At 43.2% G+C, this 23998-nt stretch overlaps 1 protein-coding gene across 1 annotated transcript; it reads right to left on the bottom strand.

Annotated features, from left to right (window-relative positions):
• Positions 1-14434: 14434 nt before the first annotated feature.
• On the bottom strand, positions 14435-15016 carry LOC146813546 (olfactory receptor 6X1-like). Its single transcript, XM_085615440.1, has one exon. It carries the CDS (start codon positions 15014-15016, stop codon positions 14435-14437), a length of 582 nt encoding a protein of 193 aa, XP_085471566.1.
• Positions 15017-23998: the final 8982 nt, after the last annotated feature.

Genomic DNA, 23998 nt, shown 5'->3' on the forward strand with positions numbered 1-23998 from the left:
GAGTAAAATCAGCTCAAGTAGCAGAACTAGTGGCCCTAACTAGAGCATGCAAGATCGGGAAACATGTGAGAGTGACTGTGATAACTGACAGCCAGTATGGCTTCGGAGTGGTCCATGATTTCAGCCAAATCTGGCTACAAAGAGGTTTCCTGACCTCAAGTGGAACTCCCATTAAGAATGCTGAAGTGGTTGGAAAGTTGCTTGAGGCGATACAGCTGCCTAGACAATTGGCTGTGGTGAAATGTGCTGCCCATAGTCAAGGTGGTGATTATATCACTACCGGAAATCGATACGCCAATGACATGGCACAATATTGTGTACGCAATCAGAATTCTGTCAATCGGGCTAAGGAAAGGGAAATGTTTTCTTTCTCCTTGATGTTCACTAACATTGTGGGAACTTGGGAAGAAGTGAGACAATTGCAGGAAGAGGCAGGAGATGAGGAAATGAAACAGTGGGTAAAAGCAGGATGTGCACCAAGAGAGAAGGATCATGTGTGGGTCTATCGAGATGGAAGACCAGTTATGCCTGATAGCATGATGTCTACCATGGCACGGATGTATCATGGCCAGGGACACATAGGGAGAGATGATATGATCAGGTCATTTAAGCAGACCTGGTACAATCCAAAATTCAGACTTGTAGCAGAAAGTCTATGTCAGAGATGTCTAATATGTCAGCAATACAATCCTGGCAGGAAGACAGTAGTGAGTCTTGGAACAATAGGCCAAGAAGGAGGGCCTTTTACCAGAATGCAGGTGGATTTCATTGAGATGCTCCCTGTAACAGATTGAGGTATGTTTTGGTTATGGTCTGCCTGTTCTCTAGGTGGGTAGAAGCATTTCCAACAAGGAGAAATCATGGGATGACAGTAGCAAAGCTACTTTTGAGAGAATTCATCCCCAGGTTTGGGTTCCCAGTGACCATTGAATCAGACAGAGGAGGACATTTTCATAACGAAATTGTAAAATTAATTTGTGAAGCATTGAATGTACAACAAAAACTACATTGTGCCTACCGACCAGAGGCTTCTGGTGTGGTTGAACAGATGAATGGTACTATCAAAAATAGAATTGGGAAAATGCGTTTCGCAACAGGTATGAAATGGCCTGATGTCTTGCCTCTAGTACTCATGACTATTAGATCAATTCCAGACAGAACTACAGGGTTAAGTCCTCATGAAATAATCATGGGACGCGCTATGAGGCAAGTTTTTATACCAGTCAACAAGCTGATGACTATAACTGATGACATGGTATTGGAATACTGTAAAGGCCTGGCTGACGCAGTTCATTCTGTGTTTCATCAGGTTGGAGTGGATGCCACCACCCTTGAAAAGAAGCTAGCCCATGATCTGAGCCCAGGAGACTGGGTAAGGATAAAAGTCCACAGATGAAGAAACTGTTTGGTTCCAAGGTGGGGAAAACCAAGCCAAGTCATTCTGACCACGACAACAGCTGTGAAATATGCTGGACTGAAAAACTGGATCCATGCCAGTCATACTTTGAGGATACCAAATCCAGTCGACAGCACAGAAAAGGATTATTATGATGATTCAGAGTCAAGTACTGATTCAGATAACGAAGAGCTAAAACCACAAGAAAACTCTGAAAGGGGGGAAACAGAAAGAACCAAATCTAGAATTGGTCCCCAGAAGTAGCTCTCTGAGAAGAAGATTGCAGATTTCTGATACCAGTTCAGATTCTGAAAACGAACGAGGGACACAAGGCCCCAGAAAATAACATAGAAAGAAGACAGGAAATGATAATATAGAAGCAGTGAAAAAAATTCAGGAAAAAGAAGTACCAGATGAAAGACTGAGAGAAATTCCACCTGAAATAACAGATTTAAGTGAACAAGGGACAGGTACAGAGAGAGAGGGACAGATTATTGCGGAAGACCCCCGAGGAGGTGTAGGGAAGTGCAACACCCAGTTAGGTGAAGGGACAAGTAGTTAGCAGGAAGATTGCGTGTCGGAGACCCGAGGAGGGACAGAAGTAGAGAAAACAAATCAAGTGGTGGAAAAGGAAATTGTTGAAAAGAAAAAGCAAGTTGAGACAGAATCTGAAGAAAGTGAAAACGAAATACCTGAAGGTCGAGTTCTAAGGAAAAGAACTTGGAGAGATGAAAAGAACAATAAAGGAGGTAAACTGAAAAGGGTTGCAAAGGATGATGTGTGGCCAAATAAAATAAAGAAATTGAGATATCGGCTGACACGAGTGAATTCGCCAAGAGCTGAACAGGTGAATGAAGTGACTAGTCAAGGAAAATCGAAAGAAGAAGAAACAATTCTGAATAAAGAAGGTAAAAGGACAAGGAAACCTAACCAGAAGTATAAGTCACCAGAATGGACGTATGTGGCTCTGCCTGAAAAGGGAGAAGAGGCAGATAGTCAAGGAAATCCAGAGGAGACTGTGCTGAAAGTGGTTAAAGAGGAGGAAGAATCAGAAATCCTGAGAGTTCTCTTGTCTGACATTGGAGAAGAAGAAGCGGAAGTTCAGGAAATTCTGTATCCGGATTACGAGAAGGAGGCAAAGAATGATGAAATGCCAAACTGAATAGATCAAGAAAGCTGCTGATGAAGAAATTAGCACATTAAGTCAAAAGATAGATACTGGTAGAACCAAATAGGTGTTTAGAGCCTTAGGTTAGAAAACTAGTTATGAAGTGAAAGAGGCTAAGTCAAAAGACACGGTTCATTTTAACGAAGATGGCTAACATAGATAGTAGCAAAGGTAGATGTACATTCATGAAAAGATGGTGTAAAATGTGTTGTTGTTGTACAGGATTTCTAATGCTTCTATGGAGCATACTTGCTCTTCTAATTTCTTTTAAGGTTACTATAGACACACTAGAAGGACATAGTGAAAACATAACTAATATAGGGAAGATTCAAAAGGTAGTTCCGACTAGAATAGATAATAATTATTTACATAAAGACAGGTCTATTAATGAGTTTTCTAATAATGTGTTTTCAAAATTATTGTATGAATATGTAAAGACCATGGACGTAAGGGACTGCTACGTATGCATGCAGTTACCTGCATCTGTGTCAGAAGCAGTGACTTATCATCACCTTCCAGCAACGTATGGAATAACATGTAGTGTAATAGCTAGCTTATTTTATCAGATGGGAAAATTAGAATATTATTTTTCAGATGTAGATAATATTTTTGCGCAAGTACCTGCTAATAACAAACCAAACAAGGTGAAACCTGCTAAGGTATTAGGTGAATTTTTCTTAGAAACTAAAGAACTAACATTAGAGCATATATTCAAAAACAATTTGACTTGCAGTTTGAAGAAAGAGGAAAAGACATTCTTAGATATGGTCGAAGAAAGGAGACTGAAAATGCAAAGAAAGGCTTCAGAAGGAAAGGTGGAGAAAACTGTTTGGGATGTAGAAATGGGAAAACATTTGAAAGGTGAAACTAATCCAACTTTGGCTTTAGATTGGCCTCAGAAAAGGAAATTGTGTATTAGAAGGAATCAAACTGCATATGATAATTATTTTGTAGGTAATAGTGAGTGCCATGATACATACCGAATCATGGGAGGATGGGGATTCAAAGGTGGAAGAGATCCAGTTTTCCGTGGATTATATTTTATTTGTGGGAACAGGGCATATTATCGTTTGCCAGACCATTGGTATCTCCTCAAAAAGCAAGGAGGGTTCTGGCTCAAGTAGCAGCACGGCCAAACCAAGGCTAATATAAAGAACAAAACAAGTGCCAATACTGTATGTGTTTTCACCTCGAGTTTACGTAGTGAACTGAATTAAACAAGAACACTAGCCACAACTTTGTCGTTGAATTTAATCAAAAAAGTGTTTGCTATTTTATAAACACTGCATTTTTTGTTTTTTTGTTAAGGTTAAATAAAGTACGCTCATCACAATACAAAATACATTACAACATTAATGACAATACTAACAATACAAATACATTTGTTACAATTTAGACACCTGTGCACAAAAAGAAAAAATTTGTTCTACCTAACATACAAACAAACAACACATTCAAATCACATTATATACAATCTATATACAGGCCATCAGTATATCGCAATTGACATAGTCAAGAATTAATTCACTGTTTACTTTAAACAAAGATTGGCCCGAAGCGGAGAGGGGTCTACGCGTTTCGAATCCCACTGAGTGCTGGGATTCTCATCAGGACCAACATGTGGCTGTGAACCAAAAAACAGAAAAAGTTTTAAATAATAGTGACCCAACTCTAGTGTGTCAAAGCTGCATGAGTTTGTTAAAAAGGCTCTTACCTAACAGTGAGGGAAGCCAACTTATTCTCTAAGGTGTTGCTTCTTCAAACAGAAACCTAAATGAAATCAGGACCAAAGGCGAGTCAGTTTCTATATCTATATTGCTACAACCAAACACAGAAGGAGCCCAACAGACAGAGAAAACACACCTTGTTTAAAATGATGTAATGAGCCGAGGATCTGGGCCAGAACGATTCTTTTGTCTTTATAATTTGTGTATCACTCGACAGCCGTTCCAACACGACAAGCGCGTTATCTGAAAATCCGAAAACGCTGAGTGTAAGTACGCGCAGCATGGTTTTGAAAGAAAACTATCATTACTTGAAGCTCATCTGCTTACCTCGGTGCAGAGCGCGAGCAGCCAAGCAATTTCCGTAGTGTGGCGGAGGGACGAATCAATCGCGGCGTCCGTTTTAATCTGTGAAGACAGACGAATAAAATAGTCTTATAGACATCGGTCCGCGAGTGAATCGTGAGTTTAGCAGGCAGTTGTTATAAAGAGGTAAACGGCCTATTTACCTGCGGGAGCGTCAGTGTTCATGTTCTCATTTTGCGGTGGCTGGCCTCAGAGTTGCTGCAAGCTGGAAGTGGCCATTACCAACAGCCGTATTTACGCAATTCCTTCTCGCGTGAACTGGACTCTAGATGACATGGGAGTTGTAGTTTTTTTAGACATGATCGGGTTAGCAGTGGTTGTTTCTTTTTTGGTGTTGCGACCTGGTGGTTGATTTGTTGGAGTGTTCAAAGGATCCTAAAAAAGTTTTGAAACCGCGCGGCGGGAAAAATGCAAATGAAATAGCATGTGTAGATGTTTCAAACACCCATTGCAGTTGGACCCAGTCAATCCGTCCTTTATTCTTGTGTGGAAAAGGCCTTGGTTCATAATTTATAAATTTCCGAGAGTTCATTTAATCCATCAATGGACGTATTGAATTTAATTATCAACATTGCTTCTCTCTTCAATAGTTTGGCGTCCAAGTCGCCGCCTCGTAGGTCACGCTCCACTTTGGAAATCACTGTCCATTTTAGTTCTTGTTCTGTGTGGTTGTTCGAATGCCAGTGGTTCACCAATGGCGCATTTTGTACTTTTTTACGGATCCTTGATTTATGTTGTTGAATACGAATCCGTACTTCCTGATTGGTCTTACCGATATAGAGTTTGTCACATGGACAACGGATGCCATATACTACAAATTTTGATTTGCAGTTTGAAAAGGTCTCGTGTTTCCAGTGTTGGCCTTTGTGGGAAAACAAATTGCTTTCAATCGTTGAGTCACAACAGACACATGTTCCACATTTACGATGTCCTTGTATTGGTGGGAGACATAGCATACTTCGTAAGTCAGACTCTTCACTTCTTGGTAACGCTGCCCGTATTATCTGATTGGCGATACTTTTGTCCTTTTTAAAGGCAAATAAGGGAACTTCATTTAATGTTGTGTCCAAGTGTTTTACTAAATGCCAATTCTGTTTTATGGTCTTTTTGAACCAATTTGACGTTGGACAAAATGTGGAAACACATACTATTCTGTCGGACGTCGGTTTCTTGTGTCTCTCAAGTAGAGTTTCACGAGGTGTCCACCATGCTCGTTTAATAGCTCTTTTCAAGAGCTTTTTTGGATACCCTCTCGCTAGAAGATTTTCTTTCAGTCTTTCTGCATGGGAGAAATATTCATCTTTGAATGAACAATTTCTTCGTATGCGTAAAAATTGCCCATAGGGCAAATTTTCTCGTAAACTGCGCGGGTGGTTGCTTGAAAAATGCAACGCTTTGTTACGGTCTGTCTCTTTTTTGTACAATGTGGTCATGAGGCGTCCATTTGTTGGATATACTAGTGTTCTTGTTTAATTCAGTTCACTACGTAAACTCGAGGTGAAAACACATACAGTATTGACACTTGTTTTGACCATTGGTATGGCATATGTTACGTAGGCCTGGTTTTTCCAAAAATCTTTCACATGAATAGAGGAGAAGATGGTGTACATAGCTTAGGTAATTATTTAGTACGTAGTAAGAGAGAATCTTGGGCAGAAATTGTGGGTGACATTTTTGGAGCATTGATACCAGCAGTGGGAATATCTCTGAATGCAAACAAAATTAGAAGATTATCAACAGTAGTGGATCGCTTGTCAACAAGCACCGCTGGAGGATTCTTATTGGTAAACACTGAAATGGTTGCCATGCGTGCTATGGTAATGCAAAATCGACTTGCCCTTGATATATTTTTAGCAAAAGAGGGTGGAGTCTGTGGAATGTTGAAAGTTCAACATTGTTGCACTTACATTCCTGATGAAAGTAAAGATCTGAAAATGTACATTAGAAATATTACTGAATTGCATGATGAAATTGTACCACAGGAAGTTGAAGGTGTTTGGGAAAAGATTGGAAAGAAATTAGCTGCTATTAAAAACTTCTTAGTAAAAATAGGTAGTACCTTTATTGGTAAAATATTGTTTCCATTAACATGTGTGATTTTCATAATATTAGTGCTTAGATTAGGTTGTATGTGTTGTAAAAACAAGAAAAATAAGAAAAGAATAAAAAGAGAAAAAATAAAAAGGAAAGACAAGGATCAGGATAGAGATTTGGAAGAGAAGGCGGAAGCCGGGAGACCGCCGATTATTTTAAAAATTGTCACTTTGTTTACTCTGTGTCACCACGTAAAACTGCATTTTTAAAGCGCACTCACCCGGCAAGCATCCCAGCAGCGGGCTAGAGTCACGCACAAACAGCGACCCCTTCACTGCAACGAAGATAGCCAGGAAATCACTCTTCGCCGCCATTCACGGCGAGGAAGCGAGGCCACGCCCACCTGAGGCCACGCCCACTCCCACAGCATAAATACGCTGCTGTCAGCGCTAAGCTACCAGAACCCTTTCAATCTCCTGAGGCGGAAGCCGGGAGACCGCCGATTATTTTAAAAATTGTCACTTTGTTTACTCTGTGTCACCACGTAAAACTGCATTTTTAAAGCGCACTCACCCGGCAAGCATCCCAGCAGCGGGCTAGAGTCACGCACAAACAGCGACCCCTTCGCTGCAACGAAGATAGCCAGGAAATCACTCTTCGCCGCCATTCACGGCGAGGAAGCGAGGCCACGCCCACCTGAGGCCACACCCACCCGCCCCTTTTTTTACCTATAAGGATGTGCAATCACCGGACGCGCAGCGGACGGGCGCAGCGGGCGCGCCGTCAGCGCGCCGAAGGCGCGCCAAAGGCAAGCCCGTCTGGGCCCGTCCGGCCCCGGACGGCCCTAGGCCCCGTTACTCTGCCGGGTGGCCCTCAGGACCGAGTGACGTATACAGCAGATACATTGCGCTCCCTTCGACCTAAGAACATCCTTACCTGCTACCACACGCTCACCGCAGGTAATGCTTTCTCGTTCTGTCCTCGATGCCATCCGACTCCCCCCCTGAAATCCACCACACTCCCTTTGAAGTTGGGACTTCTTAACTGCCGTTCCCTCCCCAAACATGCTACCGAAGTAAACCTTTTGATTCAGAATCAGGATCTTGACCTACTGTTCTTAACGGAATCATGGCTATCAGATAACACCGACCCTGACGTCGTCACGGCCCTACCCACTGGATACTTTTGCCAAGCTTTAAATAGACCTAAAGGGAGAGGAGGCGGGGTAGCTATAATTCACAGGGAACAATTCACCTGTAGGATGGCTAACGCTGGTATCGAGGACTGCGAGAGCGGCCAATTCTCCATCCAAATCTCCTCATCCCTTTCCCTGGCAGGGCTATTGATCTATCGCCCCCCAGGAGCCCCAGGCAATTTTATCAATTCCATATTCGAATCTGTATCACAATTAGCTTCCTCCACCTCCAACTTCCTTATACTAGGTGACCTGAATTTCCACTTCCTAGACCCCATGGATCGAGTAGCCTCGGATATTAGAAACGACTTAACATCTTTAAAGATACATCTAGTGAATAACGAGCCTACCCATGAGAAGGGCCATCTATTGGACCCTATCCTCACCAATATAGCAGCGGTGACCACCAACCTACCTGTGACCCTACCATGGACGGACCATTTTCTGGTCCCTTTTTCCTGGGAAATCCCCAAACCTATTCTCCTAACCCCTAAAACCCAGGTTACCGACCGACAATGGCACAAATTGTCACCGGAGAAATGGGCTGCTTCTCTTGTAGACTCCATTCCCGAGCTCTCCTTCGACCCCAACACGGCTGACAAACAACTTTGTGATTGGATCACTTCGTCCCTTGATACGATGCTTCCGAAAACCACCACCCTTAAACAGCCCAAGAGAATTTCCCCCGCTCTATGGTATACTCCAGAGCTTAAAGCTCTGCGCCAAGAGTGCAAAAAAACCGAACGCGCTTGGAGACGTGAAAAATCAGGAACCAATAAAAACACCTACTCTACCTCTCTTCTAAGCTACAAAATCGCTATTCGCAAAACCAAAAGCGCGTTTTATCAGGAGAGAATAGAAAAAGCGGGATGCTCCAGTAAGGAAGCACACGCCATCTTTAAAGAGCTCTCAAAACCCCCAGAACAAGGACTGGGACCTCCTTCCGACCCTAAAGCAGACCAGGAGAAATGCCAAAAATTGGCTAATTTCTTCCATGACAAAATCCGACTTATTCTGGACTCAATTCCTCCCTCGAGCCCAGGGGAAGAAATTGTTTCCCAATACACGACATCGTCCATTTGTCTGTCCACATGGGGCCAGGTCACAATAGACGAAGTGAGAAATACGTTCAACTCCATGAAGAGCGGCTCCCCTAGGGACCCTGCTCCTCTTCGGATCCTTAAGGAGGTAGCCCCCACTATCATCCCCTCCCTTACTCATTTGATTAATACCTCACTCCAACAAGGAGTCGTACCCTCGAGCTGGAAGAAAGCTGTGGTAAAAGCCCTACTGAAGAAACCTTCTCTCGATCCTGAGAACCTGGCGAACTACAGGCCCATTTCCCTACTCCCAGGAGTCAGCAAGATCGCGGAAAAATTAGTCAACAGGAAACTCTCGCAGTTTCTAGAGGCCAATAACAAACTAAAAAGTTCCCAGACGGGCTTCCGACCAGGGCAGGGCACGGACATCGCCCTCCTGGCAGCGGTAGAGGAGGCCAGAGCGCTACTGGATGGGGGAGGATCGGTTGCAGTGATTCTCCTCGACCTTAGCGCGGCGTTCGATACCGTCGACCATCAACTCCTTATCGAAAGATTGGCAAGAGTTGGAGTGGAAGGTACAGCCCTATCCTGGCTGTCATCTTTCCTGGCCCAACGGTCCTATCAGATTTGGGAGAAGAACGCCCGCTCCTCCGAAATGCCCCTCCAATGTGGTGTGCCTCAGGGCTCTTCCCTGAGTCCCACATTATTTAATATCTATATGTCCACATTGGAGGAGGTTATCACCCCATTCGGAGTGAGCGTCGTCAGCTATGCTGACGACACACAATTAGTGGTGTCTTTGTCCCATCCCAAACAACAGAAAGCTGATCTCTTCAACTGCCTTACGCAGGTTCATCGTTGGATGAATAGATCAGCCTTAAAACTAAACGGGACAAAAACGGAGGTCCTTATACTTGGCCCGAAAGGAACCTCACTCCCCCTGGATAGTTGGCCAGCCTGTCTAGGTACTCTCCCTGACCCAAAAACAGAGGTGAAAAGCTTGGGAGTATGGATCGACTCCGATCTCTCATTTATTCCGCAAGCAAAGAAGGTAGCAGGGACCTGCTTCGGTCTTCTAAAATCTTTGAGGAAAGTCCTGCCCCTTCTTCCCCCTAAATCCCCAAAACTGCTAATCCAAGGTCTCATAATATCGAGACTAGATTACAGTAACGTGATTTATCTGGGCGCTCCCGAAGCGACCCTTAATAAATTGCAGAGAATTCAGAACACTGCTGCCCGGATCATCACAAACACCCCGGCCAGATCATCTGCTAAACCCGCTCTCAAACTCCTCCATTGGCTCCCCATAAGGGAGAGAGTCAAATTTAAGGCCCTGTGCCTGGTCCACAAAACGTTGCATAACCAAGGCCCCCCAATCCTCAGCAATTTTGTCACCCCTTACACTACCACTAGATCCCTCCGTTCTAACGCAGAAAACTTCATCAATACCCCGAGATTCAGGAAAGCCCGATCAGGAGGAAGACGCTTCTCGGTACAAGCTGCCCGTCTTTGGAATTCACTCCCCCATGACTTACGTCTTGAACCACAATATCTGCGCTTCAGGAAGCTGCTAAAAACACATCTCTTTCCCTAGCTTCCATGCCCCCCCCCTGCTTTGATTTCCCACCCTTCCTCTCTTTTGCTCTTAGCTCCCGGGCCTCAGATTTGTTGAATTAGGGTTTCTAGCGCTGGGATACCTCCGGGTGACTATGCGCTTTATAAAAATAAATAATAATAATAATAATAATAATAAGATAGTATTAGAAGAGTGGAAGGAAAGTATGTATAAAACAGCAAGAAGAGAAGAATTGGGAGAAACTGAATTATGAATAAGAGCAAGAACGCATTTCAAATTTTTCCGTAAAATAGAACAAAAATGTTGTATTGTTGTGGTGATAAAATCACCAAAGGGGGGATTGCTGGAGCGGGTAATTCAAAAAATGTTTGTATACCCTCTTCATTTTGCATGTTTATATTAAATGATTAATTAACTAATAATAATTTACTGATTGATTTGCTGTGGATACTTACCAACCTTACTAATATATGAATTACACGTGGGATTTGCATTTGCATGGCCTAATTAATACGTAAACTAAAATATGTACGCATATTAATGATAGACAATTAGAATATTACATGATATATGTTGCTTTTGTGATGTATTTGTGATTTGTGCTTTATAAAGTGAGTATAACCCGCATTGAGTGTTGCTTTTGCTAGATAAATACACACACATACGGGTATTAGTGAGGGAATAACATTTTATTAGTCATTTCTATGTATTAATTACGTTTTTTGTGTTTCTTTGCTTAAGTTGTCCATTCGGGCCTATTGTAAAATGGCCGCCCTTTGTATTCGATGTGACATGAGCCGCTCCATGAGGTTCTGGGTGAAGTGCGCCTGCGCTAACATCAGCAACCGTGGCCTCGGAGTGACCCTAACCAGACTGTACCCATCAAGGACATCCTGGGAGACAAGCCAATTCTCCAAAAGAACAATAGAGTGACTTTTTAAACCGGAACGGTCAAGACCAATGAGCTAATAGACATTACTTTGGTGGGAACCTGTCACCCCATATTGGACTGACCAATAAGGAGATGTGAAAACTTATATTGGATACAATATTATGTCGATTTTCCTTATAAAAACACGTAGAATAGAGAGGTTGAATGAGCGCTTTTTCAATTTCCTGACGTTATGCTGACGGAGAGGACGGTGACACTGCAGGACAGCTGTTTCCCTGAATCTTTGACGGATTAATCGGACGCCCAATTTCCTGATGAACTTAACTCTTGCATTACATGGGCATAGTGACAGAATGACTGAATTGACTTAGAGGACGATAATTAGCCAGAATAGGTAAATATGATGGCCAGCTGCTTGAATGACTAATGATTTTTATTTGCATTAATTAGATAAAGATTGATTTGATTCGTTACAGAAATGAGTTGGATTGTTTATTTATGAAAATGTATTAATGCAAAGGGAATAGAGAATTAGGAAATCACATAAACCAGCATCTAGCTGACCCACGACCAACCCATGAGAGGAATACCAAAGGTGGAATTCAGGGCCTAATGAGATAAAGAAGGTTAGGTGGATTTATTGCTCATTAGGGTCAAAGGTATTTCCTTTCATTTCAGCGGATGGATCAATCACCTCCTTAGAAAAGCAGACCGATAGAGAATGAATGTTGGTGTTATGGGCCCCACCAGTGAATGCAGTGATTGAGTGTGTTTGTGAGATCTTTGGTCTGTGATGAAGGGAGGGATTTTGTATTCCACGCTGCAACACTATCCACAAGGCTAAGAAAAGAGCGCTGGAACACAAACGAGCCATAAGGAGCAATGATGAGCACTATCCAGTAGCCGGACACTTTAAGGAAACACACTTTCAAAGTGATAGAGTTCTGACATTTGTGCTGTTGGATTCCGTAGGACCACAGGAGAGGGGTGGGATCAGAGAACGGAAACAGGATCTAAGTTTATAATAGACTTCGAGACACTTACACCTATAGGACTCAACTCTATTGAGGTGGGGTAATTTAGTATGAACTCAAACATGCGATGATGGGTCCAATCTCATGCATAACACAGTGTGTCTCCTTCAAAATACTGACCATGTAAGTATAGACACAAAATATTTTTAATTTTTGATTTTCACCTAATTTTCAAGGCTTTTTGCAATATTTATGTGGTGTTTTAGAGCTGACTTGTCCAGTCCAATGTTAACATACATTTTATGTGTACTTTTATTATCTGCACACAGGTTTTGTGCACTGTTTGATTATGGAGAGTAGCAAGATCAACCACACATCCTCATTATGGGGATCAACATTAAAGTAAACTAGTAACTGAGATTACATCCAGTGAATAGCCCACTAGGGCGGGACACCTTTATAGTCTATGGCTGGCGAGCACCGTGAATCTGCAGTTTCAGTGCTACGAAGAACCACACCTTGAACAAGGCACAAGCCGAAACGCGTTGGTACGAGGCAACATTATACGATTAAACAACTGAATCATCCCAGAGTGTCCTGGTAATCTCTAGACTATGGAGATTGTTGATGTATGTTCAGGGCAGCCAGAGCCCGACCAGAACTGCCGCAAGGCCCAGCCTCGGGTCTCCGGATATCGTTTTTGTGGATATATATATTTTTCTTTCCGATCCTGTATGAGGGACTCTGTGATTTTAATATTATGTCGTAAGTATTTATAAACCCCACTGTCACCCACAGGGGTATCCTAATGAGGTTGTCCTAATGTGTAGTGGGAGATTGTTCCATGCTTTAGGAGTGATGTAAGAGATGGGTCAACCTCCAGTTTTGTGCCTCAGTATGCATGGGACATGTACAAGAAGGAGTTCGGCTCAGAGGAGGTGCCTGGATGGTTGATGGAAGGAGACACAGCCTTTTAGGTAGGCTGGGCCTGTGTGATGGAGTGCTTTGAAAGTGTGGGTGAGAAGTTTGATTTGTGTGCACATGTGTATCAGGAGCCAGTGGAGCTCACTCAGGTGTGATGTGATGTGTGTCTTTCATGAGATGTTGATGATAATTGTTACTGCTCCGTTCTGGATTGTTTACAATCTTCTGGTAACTGATGAGTGTGAGTCCTGTGGTCAAGTCGTGGAGGTTCTGCAGGTCTGATGGGGCCTGGGCCCCAGACTAGATAGACTACATGGAAGCACCGGTCTCCTCTGTTGTGATGGAGTGCCACATGCTCAGGATCTGTTTCTCAGCCAAGACTGGGTCAGCACAATCTTACAACACTACCGTAAGCATGTTTCTGCAAATATGCTAAAATAGGAATGAGATTATATGGTGAGTAATTAATCTCTACATGGGACAGGACCTCTTTTGAGGCTGACCTGCCTCAGTGACATTCATGGAAAGCTTAGTCCTACATGCATCACATTTGACAAACTCTACCTCTCTTCTTTACACTTTTTAGAAGCATATGTCTCAAATCTCACTGTTTTGAATGTTTACCCAACCTAATGACACTTCGTTTATTGGTCTCCCAAGCAAGAAAGGCCAATGGGCTCCTTCCCAGATCTAAACATATGATAAGCAGGTTACACAAAGATGTATGTAGAAGGTATATTCACATACTGAGATATCAAACTTCAGATTTAAATTTGCAGAGTTTGATGTGCTTCCTCATTTGTCCCTTGAACGTTTGCTCATCCCTTCTGAAAACTGGACTTCATGCCTTCTCTTTTCTCAGGTTTTGTTTCTCTGCAGCTGTCCCTCCCCTGAAAGATGCACAGTTGGTGGTTGTCTAAGAACTTGCCTTAATTATTCATTGCTTTGGAACCATTTTCATTTTTTTCAGATTCTCACAGTGTCCTTTGGGTGTTTGATTCATCAATCCCAAATACCACATCAAAATATTCACCAGCTCAGCCTTTACTCAGAGTTGATGATCTTTGTGTTTCTCTGAAGTGCAGGGAGCTGGTTTTGTGTGTGTAGACTACAAGCTGCTTTACAAATGGATGTGCAATTTAAGGTTAACGTACAACTCCACACACTTGATTCTTTAGCACCTCCTTAAATACTGTGTTTCTGTAAGTATAGACAAAAGGATTCATCAAAGGAGAGAGAAAGCTACTGAACAAGTTGACTGTTTTGTAGAGCTCAGCGGAAGGATGCAGCATTTGGCTCACTTCAACAAAGATGGCACTTCCGTAGATGATGGTGACCATGATCAGATGAGAGCTACAGGTGGAGAAGGTTTTCTGTCGTCCATCTGCTGAAGGGATTTTCAGAATACTGGAAATAATGAAGATGTAGGACAGACATGTCAACCCCAATGAGCTGAGCACAAGGAGAAGCCCTGAGATTAGATGTATGCTACTGAGGAGCACAGTGTCAATGCAGGCTAGTTTCACAATACCCAGACTCTCACAAAATAAATGGTCTATGATGTTTGGACCACAGAGGGGCAGCATGGCTGTTTTGATAGTGGGGTAGAGGATAACAATTAGAGAACCCAGCCATGTGCCGATGACAAGCTGAATGCAGAGCTTGCGACTCATGATGGTGGTGTAATGCAGAGGATTGCATATGGCCACGTAACGATCATAGGACATAATGGGCAGGAAGAAGAATACATTGTAGGCAAGGTAAATATAAATAAAGCACTGTGCAAAGCAAAATGTCAGTGAAATTGTTTTATGCACTTCAAATACCTGCGCTAACATTAGAGGGATCATATTTGAGCTGTTTGCAGTTTCCGTCAGGGCGAGGTTGCAGATAAAAAAGTACATGGGTGAGTGCAGGCGTTGGTCCAGACATACCAAGACTATCATCATAACATTTCCCACCATTGTTGCTGTGTAGATTAATAGAAGAATGATGAAGAGGGTAATCTGCAGCCCGGTCCCTCCAGTGAATCCCACAAGAATAACGTCTGTCACTGTTGTCTTGTTGCCCAGCTTCATACCTGGTCCATATAGTACCTACAAAAAAGATGCACACAGGAACTTCACTAGGAGGATATGCTTCAAGGATGAACTGTTTGGTCGTCGCTCAACTATGGCTACTTCTTGAGTTAAAGTACACACACTGGGCCCTATTCACAACATGCACTTTGCAGTATTACAAAAATACTACTAAAGTACTACAAAATGCTATTCACACACCTACGAGTGTAAATTTCAACCTATGTCCACAGACCAATGGAAGATGATTCTTTGGCAAACTTATAGAAAGAGCAGCTTTTGGCCAGATGTCACAATTGATTGAATAAAACTCCCTACTTTCTGACTTCCAAACAGGATATTGTGCAATAACATGCACTGGATCAGCCCTAATCTCCATCTGGGATGACCTTACAAACGCAATAGACCAGAATGTGGTGCTGACCTATTTCTCTTGGACCTTTCAGCGGCCTTTGGCACAGTCAATCGTTACACACGAATCCTAAAACTCAAGAAAGCAGGCATAAACGATACCACTCTTACTTGGATCACATCTTAACTACACAATAGAGCAAATGTCGTCCATACTCTTCATTTGTTATCAAAGCCCTACAGTTAGAAGCAGGAGTCCTTCAAAGCTCTATCTTCCCTTCATAACATCTAAATGAAATCCTTTTCCAGAAATGATCATTTTTTTTCAGTTAATTTGTTATAACTACTCAGACGACGTACAACAAATTCTTAAATTAGAAAGCACTAACGACATAAATTCATAAATTATCTCTTGCCCCTGGGAGATTGACCAGTGAATAGGAGTGGGTAGAAAATCAAGTCCATTAATTAGCAGAATTTTGGTCACTCCACATTGCTCTTTGCTCCTGTGCAAGCAACACAATTACAAGGGGAACAGAGCGGGGCTCCAACAAGCGACCTGGCCACACCAAGCGAGATTGGGCATCACCTAACAAGATTTCCAGTCGGTAGGAAGCCTTTCGGCGCCATTTTGAGATGCTGACGGTCACAATTGGTAGCTTTCAGAGGTCTGCTTTTAAAGTAGATTTTCTACTCGAAAAGCAGCAAATTCAACTTAAAATTTAATTTTTGAGTAAGTATTCTACCGGATCAGATGGATGAGGAAGTTTTTTAGCACAAAACATATTTTTTTCTTTTTCTTTTTTTCTTTTAACAGGAAGGAAGTGCCACAGCCGCTCCAACTTCGCAGTTCTTTGTCAATCCCTTGGTCACTTTTCATTTGCATTTTGAGAGAATATATATATAAATGTTCAGGAGCAAAGAGTTCTCATGCTCCCGGAGTCCTACGGAAGTGGTGCACTATATATATAGTTAGAGTTAGACTTATAGTTAGGACCATGTTTCCATAGGAAAAACATTTTTTGCTTTCCTATATCTTTGCTGCTGCTTCACAAATCTTCATGAAATTTTGCAAAAAAAGTTCACCAATGATTCTTGTGCATAGAAGGTTCTGAGACAATCTGTCAAGCAAGAACTGAGAAAAAGGGGAGGTCAATTTCACTGATTTTGAAATCTGAGCCTAACTGTACCATCCCTGTAACCTTTATTTTTTTAAGTGAATATATATATAACTATATCTAATATATATCGCCAGTAGGTCGTTATAGTTAGGAGATTTGTCAATAACTTTGGTTCTGTTTGATGAATCTTGACGAAAGTTTCAAAACTGATATGACGCTTACTTCAGCTGCTGTCAAAGTTTCGGGGTGATCTGTCAAATGGGATCTGAGACCCAAAGGTGCTTAAAAGCACGTTTTTCACATGTTAATTCCCATTGGTTTTTAGACACGGCTCAAGCCGGACTGCTGAACGGAATTACACCAAATTTGGCAGGAGGGTAGATGTTGGTCCAAGGAAGTGCCTTTTTGTAATCTGGTGTAAATCCGTTCAGTAGTTGTGGAAATATTTAAAGAAATCTCCAGTTGTATATATAGGGACGTAGTGGATCAGTGACCACTCCCAATCTCGTGTTGAGACCTGATTGGCTACCAACACTTCAAACCAGGAAGTGTTGGCAGCCATCATGTGACTCGGTTGAACTGATTCACAGAAAAAAGATTAACAAAAAAGGAAGAGGGGCAGGCTAGAAATACCCTGACCCCTAGGCTGCTTGGGGAGGTCCCACGGGGACCCTCATGGCCAAAAAAGCCTTTTTTTAAAACCATTTTGGCAAGATCCACGACTCCCACTGAAAAGTTAAAAAAAACAAAGCGCAATATCCTGCACTTCATTAGTAATTAGCTCCCGGGTGGGCCAGGTCCTGGGGGCAGTTTTTGAAGTAAAGTGGGGGTGCAAATGCAGCACCTCCTGTATTCCAGGGACCGCCACCTCCCTGGCACAAACATATGTAAACTGATGCGGGGAACCCACACAGCCCCCATCGGCCCCAGGTCCTACCACAGAGGAGCAGAATTGCTTTTGGACAGAGGGAGCTGCATGTTAGCAGTTCCCTCTACCCAAAAGCAATGCCTGCTCTTACAGGACACTGGGAGCCAGCAGGGACTGTGGGGGCCTTGAGGCTGTAGCCGGGGCCCCCCAACAGATAAGAGTGGGTGCCCTGGGTGGGACCAGGGAGCCCATATTTGAGGCCTTGCTTCGGGGGATGGAGTCCCTGGGGTGGAAAATGGCCCCGGGAACAGGGCTGCACGACCCTTCTCCCTATTATAATAAAAACAGGAAAAGGATCAGCCCCCGGGGACGGGTTCCTTGGGGCCAAATTCGGCCTGAGAGGGAGGCTGTGCGTCCCCTTTCCTTATTGTTTAATATATATTTTTTTTTTAAAGGGGTAGGCCCCAGAGGATGGGGTCCCCACGGCCCAAAACAGCATGTGGAAGGGGGCCCTTCCTGAAAAAATAGAAAAAAGGCATTAAGAAACTCAACATAGGCCCTGCCCCCTTTCTCCACTACTCTGCAAATGCACCTCCTGGCTCTCTGCTGTTTGGGGAATGAATTCCACTTTATTCCTGAGGGCCTCTGGACTAAAGTGGACTTCTTCCCCCAACCAGTAGTGTGCCAGGAGGCGTGTTTGCAGATTGATGGAGAAAGGGGACGTGGCCTCTGATGACCTCTCAGCAGTCCAACTGTGTGCATTTTCTGAGTGGTGGAGAAAGAGGCCGATGCTATTATTTTGTTCGCTTTTTCCCCTGCACCCCCTGCCTGTCACAGGTGTCTCATAGGTCTTAGAGACACATACGTTTCTTTTCAATCTGTATGTTATTCAACAATTATGTTATCATGGTTTGTACTAGATACACTGTTGTTAATTATTTGTGATGTGACCTCACTAAATTATATTGCCTGTAGAGTCAAACTAAAAATGCAACATTTCTCAGATTTTTTTGTTTGTTTGTTTGCTTTTAGGTGCACAAGAGATATTAACACATCTAGTACTGTCAGGCAGATGTCCTCCTCTGCTTCAACTTGTGCAGCTTAAATGACACCTGTCTGGGCTTAGAAGGAACTTGAAGATGTCCCCAAAGAAGGGTGTTCCTACCAGTAAAGTGGCCAGTAAGGAGGCTTAGAAGGATATTACCACCACTGGTGTGCCAACATACACCTTTTCCAGGAAACTTGATGTACCTGGTGCACCCTCTTCTGGGTAGCAAACAGCTGGGAGAAACATTGCTGCATCATCAACAGGACTGCCCTGACCAAAGACTAAGCCCAAGCATATGTATCTCAGTGATACAGCCACTGCAGTCATGGTGGCGAGCAGTGAGTCTGGACTGGATGTGTCTCAGCCACATACTAGTACTCAATCATTACTGGAGCCGCAGCCATCAGCAGTACTTCTTGAAGTAGGAGCAGAACAGGAGGTTGAGCTTCCTTCTGGGCAAGATGTTGCTCTTCAATCATTGGCTTCCCAATATCCAGCAAGAGGAAGGAAGGGTACTCTCATCCTCATCAAGCTCCCTTCTGATGAGTTGGACATGGATTTGACCCTGACTGAGTCTGAGAACCTCCCCGTGAGACAAGGGTGGGGAAAGGTTCCTGAAAGCCTTAGAATTTGAAAAGTGACAGTGATGAGGTTGAGCCAGTGATTGTTAGCATAGAGGGATGCTAAGAGGACACCGAGATGACCCTTACTATTCAACCTGTTCAGAGGGATGTGGTTCCACCACCACCGGCTTCCATATTTGTAAGACCCCCATTGAGACCTGCATCGACCACTACCACAGTTGTACACACTACAGAGAGGCAAATGACGCAGCCAACTAATTCCATTTCTTCAGGCATTGGCAGTGGTACATTAAAAATATTCTCCTCACCAGTTTGGGACTTCTTTACTATTAGCAAACAGGAGGATAACATTGCTATATGCTCCATTTGTTACGCAAGTGTACTTCAAGGTCAGCCAGGTTCACTCTACGATACTGGAGGCCAAGCATTCTATCTGAGTGAACAACACACAATTTTATGGGAGAAGCACCTTAAAAAGATAGCTGGTGGTGGTGGTGGTGATAGTGATGAAAGAGGGGAAGCAGCTCAGAGCACAGTGATAGAAGAAGAACGTGGTCGTGAGGAAGAAAAGGATGACAGCATTACACAAAGCAGCCGTGTCCCATGTTGTGTGCCAGTATCACCTGTATCAGCAACCTCTAAAAGGCTCAAGACTTAGATGAAGACACCTCCACCACATACAGTGATTCCTTAATTGCGTGCATTGAGTCTACCATCACCTGGTTCTCTCTGTAAGTCAACTGTGTCAGTGGCACCATACAAGAAAAAATCCAAACTACTATTACAGGCATGTTTCGGCAGGAGGGGTCCTATGAAAATCACCACCCAATGCCACATTTTTACAATGGGGAAATGGCTAAAATGTTAGCTCTGGACCTCTTCCCTTTTTTGTTTGTGGAATGAATGGGATCTTTAAAATTTGAGGCGTCCATCTGCCCAAAATGGAAGGTTCCCAGCCAATCCTATTTTGCCAGTGTGGCATTCCATCATGAGATCCTGCAAGTGGTTGCTCAAGCTGTGCAACGGAATGCTGTGCACACTATCTACCAGTTGACAGACCTGGATGTGTTGCCATGGACGATGCAGTAATATAGCCAATTGCATGGCAGATGGTGAATATTTCAGGGTCCTGTGTTGGAGCATTCTATCATCCTGAATGTGCAGGACTTTTTTTCAAAAAAAGACATAGGGCCTTATTATGAGTTTGGCGGTCCGATGGACCGCTAAACCCATGGTGGGGCTGTGGCTACCGCCACACCGGTAGTCTGACCCCCCTATTACAAGTAGGGTCAGACAGCCATGGGACCACTACTGCTAACCAGAATCCGTAATCCCCGGCACTCTAGCAGCAATCTTAGGCCCCTAATATGCTGGCGGTGATGCTACTGCCTGCCATGAAAAGTATGGTGGTTGGGAAACAAAGGGGGCCCTTCAAGGCCCCCTGGTGCCTCTGCGCTAGACTTGAAGGCACTGCCTTTGACGCTCCCACTGTTGTGCCTTTTACATAGACGTTGCAGTGGGACCGCCAACGAGCCACCAGCCAGATACAAAAAAAGTCATAATCTGGAAAGCGGTTTCTTATGGCTTTGGTGGTCTCGGAGTGGCTATAGACAGCAACATACTGGTCATCTGCCAAAGAATCTGCATTCATTTCAGTCATTCTTTGAAAGCCGGGAAGAAGATGAGGATCATTCAGGATGCCAGTGGAGTACCAGTTAAAGTCCTCATACAGGAGATGCCAACACAATGGAATTCAACCTGCTACATGTCACACCGTCTGTTTACTCTGTACAGACCAATCCTCGACTATGTCCTTCAAAGAGAAGGGGTTGCAACTGAGAAAAGTATGGTCATGGAGATGGACGAATGGGGGCTAGTCAAATACCTGACACAAATGCTACTTCCATGGGAAGTAAGCAAGGAAGACAGTACGATGACCCAAGCGATCTCATTGTTGCATCTGAAAAAGGTGACTCAAAGATCGCCTGTGTGAATGAAGAAGCATATGAGTTGGTTCAGAGTTATCCTTTCCCTTTGCTGTTAATACAATTCTGCAAAGAGAGATTGTGTCCTCCAAGGAGAACATATGTACCACAATACTTGCTCCATGACACAAACAAACTCTGGAGACCTTCATTCTTTTTTTAAGAAGAGTATGTTTCACAATACAAGACGTGGAATGTTGACCAAGTGATATAATTGGAAGAAGAACGGCTAGAAGTAAGAGTCTTGGGCAGATGTTCTGACATGCAGCTTTCAACCTCCAGATAAGGTAGTGCTGTTGCCTCACAGCCATCACCAGCGACACTAGCAACAGAAGAATATGACCCAACACCTGCAATGGCTTGAATTCAATTGGCAGGGCTTAAGTCAAGTGCAGAGATGAAGGCAACAGAGATGGAACAAGTGGCAGCATCAATGACCATTACCTGAACAAGGACGCGGATTATGGAGGTCTGAACAGCACAGGAGCCGAGCGATTCTAGAACTCACCCTGGATACAGGAGGGATCAGTTCTAATATAAGACACACACTGTGGTATAGGAACCGTACAGTGTTGTTCTTTAAAAACCTTCGATCATTGAACAATATATTACGGCATAGGAGCCGAGTAAATGCAATCTTAACCTGGATACAGGAGGGATCAGTTCTAATATAAGACACACACCGTGGAACAGGAACCCTACAGTGTTGTTTTAAATACCATCAATCATCGAACAATATACCTAGATACTATGCCTTGAGGGAGTCCACAGAAGTTGAACAAAACACGTTGACTGTTTGGCTGTTTTAACTAAAACCATGAAATAAAGAATAAATACATTTTGTAATACAAGAACTGGATGGATTTTGTTACTTTGGACTTTGGAATTAATGGTGCAATCCACATGTGCAAACCATTCGGTGGATGGTCTAAAACTATCTGAATGACCCAAAAGAGGTCTACCTGGATCAAAACCCATTGATGTATTGGTATGGTAGGATGCAACAAAGCCAGAGCTCAGCAGGCTTGCAATAACGTGTCTGGCTCATCTAGTAGCGAGTGTGTCTTCTGAATGTGTGCTCAGTGCAGCTGGCATAGTTGTCACAGTCAGAAGGACCAGTATCTCATCTCAAAACATGGTGAGATTGATCATGATTAAAATGAACAAACACGTCATACTACAAGATCACACTGTTCCTGAAACAACAGAGGAGGAGGATAAGGGTGACTGGTCAGACTCAAGTGTGGTAGCTGATGAACTTCTGGGCAAACGCCCTGAGTTTGAGGACAAACTCTACTTCCCTGACTAAGCAGGCCATATCAGAACCTTCATATATCATTACTGTTGAACTGCTTTGAAAAAAAGGGGGAGATCTAGAAGAACATTTATACTTTCAGTGTCTGACTAATGCAATCCCATTTATTCACATGTATGGAATGGACCAGTATGCACAGAAGAAGTCTCCCTCATTTGTTTGAAGGGTATGAAGAAGACAATGCCTCCCATCCCTATCCTTCTTCCTTTTTATTCCCAAAATGGGTTGCCTGCAAGTAAAGATCATTATACAAGACTGCCATTCGTTGTCACTTTCGTGGGAAAAGAGAAGAAACAATGGGGAAATGTGAAGTGTGAGTGCATCACACTTGGAACTGTGCACCAATGATTGATTGATGATTCATGAGGTGGCTGGGACAGTGTTGTAACTAATTTGTAAACTTGATGTGTACTGGTTGGGGTCCAAGGAAGAATTCTCCCTGAATGGTTGCCTTGCTTTCACATTTGACCATAATTATTTAAATGGTCCAGTCCCGTCCTTTTGATACTTCTGTTTTTTTCTAGCTTTTTCAGAGACTAGTCAGCTTAGTTTGCAAAACGGCAGAAAATGCAAAAATTCTTTTGCTTTTCTTGTTCATCAACCCCACTGGTCTATCTCATTCGGGACTAAGATTTGAAACGAGCACAGGACTTCCTCAACAAACAGCCAGAAGAAGGAAGTCATGACAATGCCTCAATGGGAAACAAACAACAGAGCCCAAAGGCCTACTCCTTTGGAAAATTAGTGTCCTGGCTCAAATGCCAAACTCTAATTAAGTGTCTGTGATGGTCTGGAAGGGACATGATGGACACAGACATTAGACTGTTGTGAGATTGATCAGCCAGGTATATGCAGCTACTTGTCTGGGATTGGTGGTTAAAGATTGTTCTCCCTTCAGAGTTAATCGCACTTGATTGCATCAGCCTATACTTACGTGATCCACATTCACTATGAAGCTTACATTCTTCCTGGCTCTTCAGAATTCATATTTAATTTTTGCTTTCCACAGGTCTTCTGTTCTTCTATACAAAAGCTAAATAACAACACTCCTGCTTACCGGACTGGTTAACGTCTACACTCAAGAAGGACATTCGAAGACGACGAATGCAGGTGAACCGTCCATTTTGTTATTTATAAGACAGTATCATTTATCTTTTCTTAACAATAACAAATTGTAGAACCGCGTGGGTCATTCACATTTTGTATTTTGCAATCCTAGGAAATATAACATTTAGATAACTCAAGAATCTGGGGCTGAAGCAATTGTTGCAATGTATTTGGTAACTGAACTGTGTCAGTCCTTCCAAAACAGATGTGAAGATGTGCTGCTCATCCACTTGATGAACACAGTGGGCCTAA

This window comes from Triturus cristatus, chromosome 7 (assembly GCF_964204655.1).
Source record: "Triturus cristatus chromosome 7, aTriCri1.1, whole genome shotgun sequence".
Lineage (NCBI taxonomy): Eukaryota > Metazoa > Chordata > Amphibia > Caudata > Salamandridae > Triturus > Triturus cristatus.

Bases quoted from the DNA above. Each gene is read 5' to 3' on its own strand.
- LOC146813546 (XM_085615440.1), bottom strand. From the start codon at position 15,016: ATGTCCTATGATCGTTACGTGGCCATATGCAATCCTCTGCATTACACC.